The sequence below is a fragment of the Chrysochloris asiatica genome, unplaced genomic scaffold (genome assembly GCF_000296735.1).
Source record: "Chrysochloris asiatica unplaced genomic scaffold, ChrAsi1.0 scaffold00037, whole genome shotgun sequence".
NCBI classification, from domain to species: domain Eukaryota; kingdom Metazoa; phylum Chordata; class Mammalia; order Afrosoricida; family Chrysochloridae; genus Chrysochloris; species Chrysochloris asiatica.
Window position 1 is genome coordinate 22,700,064 of NW_006408555.1, and position 12,796 is coordinate 22,712,859.

At 44.1% G+C, this 12,796-nt stretch overlaps 1 protein-coding gene across 1 annotated transcript in view; it reads right to left on the reverse strand.

Moving 5' to 3' along the window:
• Positions 1 to 230: 230 nt before the first annotated feature.
• PLA2G15 (phospholipase A2, group XV) overlaps positions 231 to 12,796 on the reverse strand; it is a 25,109-nt gene continuing 12,543 nt past the window's right edge. Inside the window, exons 3-6 of the mRNA XM_006860222.1 lie at positions 3,426 to 3,544; positions 3,081 to 3,179; positions 2,444 to 2,668; positions 231 to 807 (exon numbers count right to left, since the gene is read on the reverse strand). Coding sequence (XP_006860284.1) covers positions 296 to 807; positions 2,444 to 2,668; positions 3,081 to 3,179; positions 3,426 to 3,544 — 955 coding nt within the window. The 3' untranslated portion in view covers positions 231 to 295. The remainder of the gene's footprint in view (positions 808 to 2,443; positions 2,669 to 3,080; positions 3,180 to 3,425; positions 3,545 to 12,796) is intronic.

Below are 12,796 nucleotides of genomic sequence, written 5' to 3' on the forward strand. Positions count from 1 at the left end.
CCATAGGGTACGAGGAGGACACAGGCCTGAAGCAGGGGACTAGGACCGTGTGCCAAGCAGTCCGCCCCATGGAGGCAGCAGTCCGGAGGCCACAGCAGCTCCACCAGTAACAGTGTCCTTTTTTTATCAAAATTCAGACCTGAGTTCTTCCTCTTTCACTCCCACACAAGGAGATTAAGAAGCACTTCCCTGCGGCAGATACTTAGGACCTTAGAGAGTTGGTGACAAACATAGCCCCAGAGGTCAAGAGAAGAGGCTATGGCCAAGTCACCCAACAGCCTTGCTGGCACAGGAATCAGGGCCCAAGGAGCAGGCGCTTCAGATAGGCCAAGGTGGCGGTGTTGCTCAGCATCTCAATGTGCTCGCTCCCTGGCAGCTCCAGCAGCGACACTTGCTGCTTCTGGCGGCCACGCCAGGCCTGGCACTGCAGCACACTCTGCAGGTTCACAGTGCCATCACCATCACCAAAGGAGATTTTAGGGTCATGGTCAGAGAAGCTCTCATAGTAGAAGGAGTCTGGTGTGGAGACCCCAGTGCCATAGAGGCAGTGCATTTGGACACCAGGTGGCACTGTGGCATCAACCAGCCCCTCCGTGTCCTGCCGCATGAGCCAGCCATCCTCAAAGCCAATGTCCTGGAAGAACTGGTGATAGTCCTGTAGAGTGTAGTTGGTGGTGGGTGTGCGTACAAACACCTTCTCAGGTGACCAGCTATAATTGTAAGGCAACAGCCAGCTGGTGGAGACAGCAGACCGCTGCTGCTCCCTGATCCTTAGCGACTTAATCACTGGGATCCGGTTGTTGTCTCCTGCAGGGAGAAGTTTCTGGTCAGTCTCTACTCAGGAATGCAAGCTGGCTGCAAACATGCTTACCACCAGGCCCCCTGCCAGATCCAGCCAGTAACTCTGTCAAGCATGTGATATCCACAGCATGTGATAATAACCATCCTTGCATCGCATTTACTGCTTCGCTTTTCCTTTTGCTACATCAGGAAAACACACAAGCATGGTTTGTTTCTTTCCTTTTGCATTTAGTCACCAGGGATTAGGCAACACACACCCTCATCTGTAAACAACTCTGAGGGAAGTTTCAAGGCTGTTCATTTTGGCTCAAGTGAGAGTCTACATTTCCACCACAGACCGACTGAATCATTGTATTCCTTTGAACAAGATCTCCATGTGGTTCTTATGTATGGGATCTGTAAGAATCACTTGGAAGCACAGTCTTTTTATCTGTTCAGGACCCACAGTGACACATCACTTAACGCAGAGAGGCTTCCCTGACTGACTCTAGGACCTCGGTTCTGCCTGGCTACCTAGCTCTAGAACCCCTAGGAAAAAAATGTCCCTAGAAGTCCTGGTGTCTTCTAACCTGGTGCCGCAGGTTAATGTGCTGGACTGCAAGGTCAGTTTGAACCGCAAAGGTGGTGGTTCAAGTTCACCAGCCACTCCTCGAAAACCCTATACAAGGTCACTAAGAGCGGAACTGACTCAACAGCACTTAACAACAAAAGGGGCCCACGGGTCATCCCTGCTCCCTGATTTCCAGGGCCTGACATCTGAACTCCCCCATGGTCCCATCTCAGACTCAAGTGGTACCTGCATCTGTCCCTCCATGTGCAGGCTGGACAGACAAGGCTGGGATAAGCCCTCACTCCACCTGTGAGGCTCTGAGCCCTAGGTTCATTATCAACCCAAGGTAAGTGCTAGGAGACACACCAGGCCTGGCCCAACCACACCATCCACTAACTAACTAACCAATACGATAGTCTTAGCAATGTCATCTAGGTGACTTAAGGAAGCAGCTTATCAGACCCAGCCCTGGCTCACCACTCCCCCAGTGAAAGACAATGGGGCAGCCATCCAGTCCTAGCCCCATCTAGAGTACCAACAGCTATAGCTAGCAGGTTGATTGCAGAGGGCTATGTGGGCAAAGGAAGTGGTTTTCCAAATTGCCAGGCAAGCAGGCCCAATGGGTCTGCACTGGCTTCCTCCCTGCTTTTGTCTACAGAGGCTCCCCGCACCCCACAGATGGCGGTGCAACTCAGAGCAGGAAACTACAGTTCTCCTTCTGCTCTGGAGAAGGACGGAGATGAAGAAGTGAGAATGGGGGTAAGAATGGGGGTAAGAAAAGGCTTCCCCAAAGAACTTTGGGTCAAACTGAGTTAGGTCAGTCAGGTCTCAGCAGTGTGAGTATGGGTGTGGGTGGCCAACAGTTAGGTTTACTCCCTATACTTGCTATATGAAACTTGCCAGGACTATTGTCTAGAGAAGGTAGAATCAGCTGTGACTTTAGAGTCTTCTCTTCTATGAGTATCATTCTGGAGAGAGAGGGGTGCTGACCCAAGAGAAGAGATAAGACAGTATTCCAAGAGCACAGTGGAGGGAAAGAGAGGGTGTCACCCCCAGTACCAGAACCCCACATTGGGCCAGGCAGGGTCTTACCTGAGGCCAAGACACGCAGGGTCTTGGCCACGCCCCCCCAGGGCGCACCCAGTGACACAAAGGCACGGACATACTTGTCCTTCCAGGCCTGTGGCTGCTGCTGCAGAAAGTAGAGCATGTACATGTTGCCCATGCTGTGGGCAACCAGCACCACACGGCCTCCGTACAGCTGGGACATCTCTTCGATCATCTTGCGAAGGGCCTCGAAGTAGGGCCCATTTTCATCTGTAAGTCAGAGCAAAGCAGGAGTCAGGCAGGAAAGGTTCCGGGGGCCCAAACCACTAATTGGGTCTCAGGTCACACTCAGAATGAGGAGATGGAAAGAATAGAGGTTTTCTCAGGTTTCCATGAAGGGAGGAAACAAATAGCCTCCATTCCTCCTCCTCCTCATGCTTGTTGCTCCCCAGGGCTCAGTGGACCAGAGGTCCTGGGGTGAGGGACGAGGAAGGACATAGACAAGATCTGATCGGGGTGATGACTGTGACCTCCCATGCCCCCATCCCACTGTCCAAGACATTAGGAGGAACAGCTACTGTGGGCTGGATGCCAGAAGCCTGAGGGGAAGAGCCTACGGTAACTTTGACTTCCTTGTCTCACCTTCCAAGACATCAGGGAGGGGAGGAGAACAGTTGCTTACTTGGAGCTCGACGCCAGTCATAGGGGGCTCCCCGGACGTCCTCACCCCGTGTGTAACCCCAGCCCACAAGGCTCTCTACTATGGTATGGAAATAGGAACCTATGGTAATAAATGCAAAAGATTAGACAGGTGGCAGGCAGCACCAGTCATCCACACATCTGCCAACGAGACTGTGCCATCTGCTGCAGGGAGGTCACTAGAGGAGTGATCCAGAGCACTGTGCCCCACCCAAGTCAGTGGCAGTTCACAGGCTGGCCCCCTCAAGCTGGCAGAGTTCTTCCCACATCAGCAGTCCAGAAGAACCCCAGCCCTGTGCCCTGGAGGGCAGAAGTGAGGGCTACATACCCACAGTGATTCTGTGGGGGTCCAGGAACTCCAGTGAGAAGGTCTGCCCAAAGCCAGGGACACGCACATCCACACCATCAGGGAACCGGGTGGTCCTTGACGTCTCATTGTAAATCAGCCTGTCAGGATAGGACAGTGAGTTGGTGACCCAGAAGTAACACTTGGCTTGGTCGGCCCCAATTCTCTCCTGTGTCCTGAGCCATACCCCTCTCCCATTCCCAGATGTTTGATCAATTGTTTATAGAGGAGACCAAAAAGGAACAAAAGTTTATAAAACACAGATCAGAGGAATCACATCCAAATGAGGATCCCCCACCCCAATACTCAAAGACCCTGGGAGGCTGCCAAGGTATTATTTCCTGTTCCATGATGTCATTCAACCTCAGAATAATATTCATCTAGAACCCCAATAAGGGCCAAGGGCCCAGCTGGGACATGGATGAGCTGCTCCTGGTCCTGCCATAAACATCACACCTGACTATAAAAGACAGTCTCAATCACAGGCACCCATCACCCCAGTTCCACTGGTCTAGCTCCAGCCACCTATCCAACACAACAGGTCAAATGAAATGGTGAGCACAGTACACAACAGAACCAGACAGAAGAACACTGCCTCAGGGCCTAAGCATGTACCATGCCTGCTATGTACCATCCCCTCACCCACCCAGGGTAGGCAGGTGAGTGTGCTCCAGTGAAATGCTGGGAGAATAGGAGAAAGGCTTTGTGCAGACCTAGGTAGGTACAGCTGACTCCCACTTGTTCTGGACACTGGACTTAGCAATAGCCTACCTCCCCCTCACACCATCTTCAGTAAGCAAGGAACACAGTAGGCAACTCCCACCTTCATTGCTAAATGTATAGTAAGGATCTGCATGAATACAATTGCCAGAGTGTAGATATGAATCTGATCCTCACCTTCCCAATTCTCCAGTCTCATCATCAGCCACACATTCAGAACCCTCTAGTCTCAGCCCCAGCCACCCAAAACTAGGTCAGAGCTCACTGAAGGACACTCTTCTTGAAGCCAAACTGGCTCTCATTGATCCTATGGGTCCATTAATTTGGTGGAATCACAAAATTCCTGGACAGTACATTATACTTACAGCTACAGTTTTATTACAAAAAAGAATACAAAGGAAGAGACACATAGGGAATACGCTACCATCTCCTGAGCATGGTCACCAGCCAGGAAGCTCCATCTGAGCTTAAGGCTCAAGGTTAGTATGATCCTCACCATGTGGCCATGATACATTTTATCATGTCTCCTGAGTCACAGCATCAGGTCCACAGGTGGTCTCTCTTGGTCTGATGACTACTACCCTCTCCTGTGCATGGTCACCAACCAGGAAGCTCCACCTGAGCCTTATGGCTCAGGATTCTTATCAGCCTCATCATGTGGCCATGACAGATTACATCATGCCTCCTGTCTTAACATCACGCCCCCAAGTGGTCCCTCTTGGTCTGATAAGCCCCCATTCAATAGCTTCAGGTGTGGGTCCAGCTAGACAGAACAGAGAACAAAGGCCAAATTGCTTTCTGCAAGGTGATTGATTCACATAGAGGAATGGAATTTTCACATGCACACAGACAAAAGTTTATTAGTGGTTACCAGGGACGCAAGAAGAAGGGGAGCTATTGCTCATGGAATACTTTTGGTTTACAGTGATGGAAAAATCACATTAATTAAGAGCAGGGCTACACAACCCATTATTGTAAGTGCCATCAATTAGCCATACATCGTGCAATGGATTGAATTGTGTCCCTCAAAAATGAGTCAAGATTCTCAGTGGTTTACCAGTTATGTAATGATGTAATCCAAGCCGTGACATGCCTGATATGATCAGTCAATTAATTGTAAGGGGATTAGGATAGGATGGAACAACCTTATTCAGAATGATGTAAGGGGAGTTTCCCTGATGTGTGGCCTGTATCACTTTTTATATTATAAGAGATAAAAGGAGAGAGAAGGAGGGACCTCAGTACCACCAAGAAAGAAGAGCCAGTAGCAGAGCCCCCAGAGTTAACAGAGAAAGAAAGACTGCCCCTAAAGCTGCTGCCCTGAATTTGGACTTCAAATCTTTTAAACAGAGAATAAATTTCTTTTTGTTCAAATCATCCACTTGCACTTCTGTTATAGCAGCACTAAGACAATCTGCAAAAAGTTGAATTGACAAAAGTTGTGTAAAAGTTACAAGAATAACTAAAGAGTAACAGAAGAGGCTGCTTATAATATAACCAAACACCTCAGAGGAGGGATTTCATTCCTTGGTTTGGAGATTTAGAGTCATGGTTTCAAGGGCCATGGCAATTAACTGGCCTATTTAGTGCTTTTGATTTATCTCCTAGTTCCTTACACAGTGCCTGGAGTCTTAACAAACTTGCAAGTGACTATGCAAGACATAGCAGTTGGTTTCTATTCAACTTGGAGCAACAGAAAAAAAAAGGAAAATCAAGAACAGGAGGAGGAAGGAAATGGATGTGTGCTTAATTGCCTCCATGAGACCAGAAGAACTGGGTGATGCCCAGATACCATTGTGAACATTCTGATCAAAGATTCTAGAAGAAGAAACCTGATCAAAAGGAGGAAAATGCAGAATAGATTTTAAATTATCATGCAATTCAGACTTTCTGAAGTCATGGAGGCTGGAAGAAACTCAAAAACTATTACCCCAGGTAATCTTTAAACCTTAAACCAATAATATTACCTGAAGTCTTTTTAAAGTCAAACCATAGTTTTGTTTAACTAGTAAAAATGGTCTGCTTTGAGCATTATGTCTTTGTTGTTGTTATTGTTGTTAAATGCCATCGAGTTGGTACTGACTCATAGTGACCCTGTGCACAACAGAACTAAACACTGCCTGGTCCTGGACTAAACACACAATTGTTGCCATGCCCATTGATGCTGCCACTATGCCAATCCATCTCGCTGGGGGTCATCCTCTTTTTCTCTGACCCTCCACCTTACCAAACATGATATACTTCTCCAGCAACTGGTCCCTCCTGACAATATATCCAAAGTATGAGAGACAAAATTTGGCCATCTTGGCCTCCAAGGAGAACTCTAGCTGCACTTCTTCCAACACAAATCTGTTTGTTCTTTTGGCAGCCCATGGTATTTTCAATATTCTCCTCCAACACCATAACTCAAAACCATCAATTCTTCTGTGGTCTTCCTTGTTCACTGTCCAGCTTTTGCATGCATATGAAGTTATTGAAAATACCATGGCTTGGGTCAGGAGCACTTTAGTCCTCAAGCTGACATCTTTGCTCTTCAACACTTTTAAAAAGGCCTTGTGCAGTAGATTTGCCTAATGCAATACATCATTTGATTTCTTGACTGCTGCTTCCGTGTATATTGATGGTTGATCAAAGAAGAATGAAATCCTTGACAACTTTAATCTTTTCTCTGTTAAGAATGTTGTTTATTGGTCCAGTGGTAAGGATCTTGTTTTTATATTGAGATGCAATCCTTAACAAAGGGTGTGGTCTTTGATCTTCATCAGTAAATATTTTATATCCTCTTCACTTTTAGCAAGCAGGGTTGTATCATCTGCATATTGCAGGTTATTAATGAGTCTTCCTCCAATCTTGATGCCACGTTTTTCTTCATATAACTCAGCTTCTCGGATTATCTGCTCAGCATACAGGTTGAATAAGTATGGTGAAAGAATAAAACCCTGTCGCACACCTTCCTTGATTTTAAACCATTCAGTGTTCCCATGTTATGTTTGAACTGCATCTTGGTCCATGTACAGATTCCACATGAACACAATTAGGTGTTCTGGAATACTCATACTTCGCAATGTTGTCCATAGCTTGTAACAATCCACACAATCAAAAGTCAATAAAGCGCAGGTAAACATCTTTCTGGTATTCTCTGCTTTCAGCCAAGATCCATCGGACATCAGCAATAATATCCCTCATTCCACGCCAGCTTGAACCTCAGAAGTTCTGTCAATGTATGCTTGCAGCCGTTTCTGTATTACATTTAACAAAACTTTAATTGCATGGGATATCAAAGATATTGTCTGATGATTTCTGCATTCTGTTGGGGCACCTTTCTTTGGAATGGGCACAAATAGAAGCTCTTCCAGTCAGTTGGCCAGGTAGTTGTCTTCCAAATTTCTTGGCAGATGTGATTGAGTGCCTCCTGTGCCATCTTTCTTGAAAGATTTCAATTTTTATTCCATCAATTCCTGGTGCCTTGTTCTTTGCCAATTCCTTCAATGCACCTTGGACTTCTTCCTTCAGTATCATTGGCTCTTAATCATATGCTACCTCTTGAAATGGTTGAACATCAACTATTTCCTTTTGATACAGATTCTGTGTATTCCTTCCACCTTCTTTTGATGCTTTCTGCATCATTCAATAATTTGTCCAGAGAATCCTTCAATAACGAAAGTCGAAACTTGAATTTTTTCTTCACTTCCCCCAGCTTTAGAAATGCTGAGCATGTTCTTCCCTTTTGGTTTTCTGACTCCAGATCTTTGCACATTTTGTTGTAATATTTGACTTTGTCTTCTCGAGCTGACCTTTGAAATTTTCTGTTCAGCTTCATTTCTTCCATTTTCTTTAGCATCTCTACGCTGGAGAGTCAGTTTCAGTGTCTCTTCTGACATCGATTTTGAACTTCCCCCTCTTTCTTGTCTTAATGACTTTTTGCTTTCTACTTGTATAATGTTCTTGATGTCATCCCACAACTCTTCTGGTCTCCGGTCTTTAGGGTTTAATGTATCAAATCTGTTCTTCAGATGATCTCTAAATTCAGGTGGGATATATTCAAGGTCATAATTTGGCTCTAATGAACTTATTATTTTTATTTTCTTCAGCTTCAGTCTGAATTTGCATATGAACAATTGATGGTCTGTTCTACAATCTGCCCCTGGCCTTGTTTTGGCTGATGATATGGAGCTTTTCTACCTTCTCTTTCCACAGATGTAGTAGTCTATTTGATTTGTGTATACCTTTTTTTAGAAACTTTTTATTTTAAATTGAGTGAAGGTTTACAGAAGATCATCAATTTTATATTCAATAAATCATATGCTTTATTTCATCTTAATAACTGCAATTTCCTCCATGTAATAACAGTTATCCCACTTCCTCCCTGTGGTTATTTCCACCCTCCTTCCCTTAGGCAAATGTCACCTTTGTGATTTTGAATGGTTGGCTATTCCTTGATGAGCATATCTTACTAGTGTTGTTGCCACCTCCCTATCTACTGCTTAGCTGGAAAGTGGGCCATGAGTGTGAGTTCCGTTTCTGACCAGTAAGCCTAGTCGTCTTAATTTTTTTTTACAATTTTGAGTTTTAATCTACATTTTATCCCACTCTATCTGGGACCTTCTAATATGATTCCTTTCAGAGAAGCTAGGAGTAATAGCTGGGCACCATCTAGTTCTTCTGGTCTCTGAGTCATGATGACTGATGTTTACATGTTCCATTGGTCCACTGGACTAGTTGATTCCAAGCATTTTCAATTTCCATCTCTCTTCTTTCTTCTGCACATGGAGAGAGAATTACTTGCACCTTTGATGGCCACTCATGAGCTTTTAAGGTCCCAGTCACTACTTACCAAAATAAGACGTAGAGCATTGTCTTTGAGGATTATATTCTGCCAATTGACCATGGTCATGAGCCCCCAGGCCCAGCAACTCATTGCTTTAAGACGCTGGTAGTATCTAAGAAGTTTTTCTCATTTTGCCTCCTGTATGTTCCACCACATTCATAGGTGTGTTTGTAGCAAATATGTATAGATATCCTCTGTCAATTACTTTAACATTTGTTATATTTGTCAGTATACTCCCACTCTCCCTTTCATACCCATTCAGCCTGAGCATCTGTCCACGTATTTACCAGTAAAACATGGTTGTTTCAGAGCTGTGTATATAATATTATTTACCTCTATTTCCTTTAACCATTTGCCTTTCTCCCTGCATCTGCACCTGTCTTCATCATTATTCTGCCAACCTCCCTCTTCTTGCATATCACCCTCCCCATCACCTGAGTTAGCAGGTGTCTATAGTGTAGGATAAGCACTGTACTGAAAGGTCCGTTTGAATCACAAGGTTGGTGACTCCAACTCACCAGTCACTCACTGGAAACCCTATAAAGAGTCACTATGAGTACGAACTGACTCAACAGCACATAACAATAACAACCTTCTAGCCTGTGAATAATTCTCCTTTCCCTCCCATCCTGGTAACCATCAATGTTTCTTTTAGCATGAAAACTTTTTCTTGAATTTTTACAATAGTGGTCACATACAATATTTGTCCTTTTGCAATTAACTAATTTTACTCAGCATAATGTCCTCCAGGTTCATCCATATTATGAGGTGTTTCACAGATTTATTGCTATTCTTAAACACTGTGTAGTATTCATTGTGTGTATGTACCAAAGTTTATCTTTTCTTATACTGATGGGCATTTAGGCTGTCTCCATCTTTTTGCTATTGTGCATAGTGCTGCAATGAACATGGGTGTGCATATATCTATTCATGGCATGGGGATATATGACAAATAAAAGAATTGCTAGGTCATACTGTACTGCTATTTCTAACTTTTTGAGGAAGTGCCATACTGTTTTCTACAGTGGCTGCACCATTTTACAGTCTCACCAACAATGTAAGAGCGTTGCAGTGTCTCTACACCCTCGCCAGCATTTGTTACCTTCTGTTTTTTTTGCTATTAAGAGCATTGGAGTCCTGGTGTGGCGCTGTGGGTTAATGCGCCAGACTGCAAAGCTGTATGAACTGCAAGGTTGGCGGTTCAAGCTCACCAACTGCTCCTCGGAAACCCTATTGAGGGGCACTGTGGGTCAGAACCGACTCGATGGCACTTAACAACAACAATTAAGAGCATTATGTTCTTTTAAGATCTATCTGTGGTATCAAATTGACAGCAGCAACTCAAAACATAGGAAAATTAGGGGGCAGTCAGTTTATATTAATGTTGTTGTTGAGTGCCGTTGAATCAGTCCCACCTCATAGTGACCCAGTATAGGGTTTCCAAGAAGCAGCTGGTGGGTTTGAACTGCCGACCTTGTGAGTCACAGTCTAGTAATGGAGAAGGAACAATTCAGAAAAGGAGAGTAAAAAGGTATGCACAAAAAGAATATAATCACTATTCTTGTACACAGAGGAATGTCTGAATTAATGTATGTTTTGCTGTGTATATTTTCAACAACAAGAAAATAAATTAATTAAATTATCTGGGATCTCCAACAGTCCTGTGATAGTTTTCTATTGCTGCAGAACAAATTCCTATAACTTAACATCTTAAAACAACACACATTTATTATCTAAGTTTCCATGGGTTATTTTATACAACAAAACCAGACTAGAGAGTCCTCCACCTCAGGGACTGAGTAACCATGGTTGTTGTGTGCTCCTTAAGAGTGGGGGATCAGCAAGGCCTATAGAAATAGAGGCAGGGTAAGAGAAGACAGGAAATAAAATCCTTGTACTAAGCCTAGTCCCCTACTCCCTAGACACTAAGAAGGCAAATGTGAACAAGAAAACACAGGCTAGACCAGGAGTTCTTAGTGACTCCTACTTCTGTTCCCCTTAAAGATCAGCCCTGGAAAGCTAACAGGATCCCCAACACTGGCCTAAATCACAGTGTAAATATCCTGGGGCCTGCTCTCACCACAGTAAGCTACAGATGATCCCAAATGACTCCCCAGGCAAGTGCAGAAAATTGTCCTGGAAAGTCAAAGCAGCTCTGTGTTGTATGGCAGTCTAACCAGCCAGAAGCCATTGAAGGCAGACAACCTCCTCTCAGCACCAGCCTGCATATCCAATTGGTCATGGCTCTGGTACAAAAATAGAATTGCAGATCAACAGCCCAGAAATAACACTGATCACACACAAAGGAGGATCATCAACAACATAGGCATACTAAACAACAGAGATAGGAAGGGTGCCTGAAGAACCAGTTAGCACACCTATAGAGAAATTTCTAATTTGTCAGACACCATTGCTCAAACCTTCCTGGCTACACTACTATAAAGATACAACAGAGAGCCTCCACCCCTTTTTTTTATCCTAGCTAGAACCATGGAGGGTGTTGAAGAGAAGAAAATGAAGGATACTGCTATGCCCTTCAGAAAAAGCAAAAGACTTTCCACAGAATGAATAATCAAGCATCCGAGAAAGAAGTTTGGCCAAAAAGTACTTCAAAAGGCAAGGAGGAAGCCTATCTATTAAAAAAACCAAGTATTATCACAAGGAATCTAGACAGATGCACTGAACTGAGATTCAAATAGCTAGGATGGCAAGAAAAATTGGCAACTTCTATGGACCTGCAGAGCCCAAGTTGGCATTTGTTATCAGAATCAGTGGTATCAATGATGTGAGCCCAAAGACTCGAAAGGTGTTTCAGTTTCTCTGCCTTTGCCAGATCTTCAATGGCACCTTCGGTAAGCTCAGCAAGACTTCAATTAATATGCTGAAAATTGTGGAAAAATATATTGCCTAGGGGTACCCAAACCTGAAGTCAGTGAATCAAATGATCTACACATGTGATGATGGCAATTATCAATAAGAAGCAAATGGCACTAATAGATAACATATTGACTACATGATTTCTTAGGGAAATACGGTATCATCTGCATGAAGGATCTGATTCATGAATCGAGATATATGCTGCTAGGAAACACTTTCAAAGGGGCAAACAATTCCTGTGGCCCTTCAAATGATCTTCTCCATGAGGTGGAATGAAGAAAAAGACCACCCTTTGATAGAAGATAGAAATGCTGGTAGCTGGGAAGTCCAGCATCTCTACTGGACTAGAAGGATGAACCAAGGTGTCTACCAAGAAGATTTCTGTAATCTGTTCAGTTCATAAAACAGTAACTGCTTTCACACTGAAAAACAAAGTATACAACAGAGACGTGAACCCTGCCTCCAGAAAGCTTCATCTGGGAAAGAATCTCAGCTCAGTCACACGATTCTGGATTCAAATCCGAGTTCTGCCACTTATTAGCTGAGTGACCGTAGGCAATTTTGGAACCTCTTTGAGCTTCCAGATTAATTCATCTATAAAATAGGTTTAAAAAAAAGTACCTGCTTCATAGAGTTATAATATGAAATGAAAGGAAGTATGCAAAAGCACTGTGCCTGTATTCAATAAACTATCATTCTCATTCTGTTAGTATCTTATTACTGGGAAAACATGCTTGGAAACAAAGTTTGGCATGTGGTAAGGATAAGAGGAAATTTTCTGTGGCCTTGAGAAAGGATGAGTTAACAGCTCTGGGGATAGGCAGCGGAGATTTCAATGAGGGACTGTCAGGTTTTAAAGAGTGAATGAGTGTTCCTTGCCATCAAGTTGGTTTTAAAGAGTGAATGAGTGTTCCTTGCCATCAAGTTG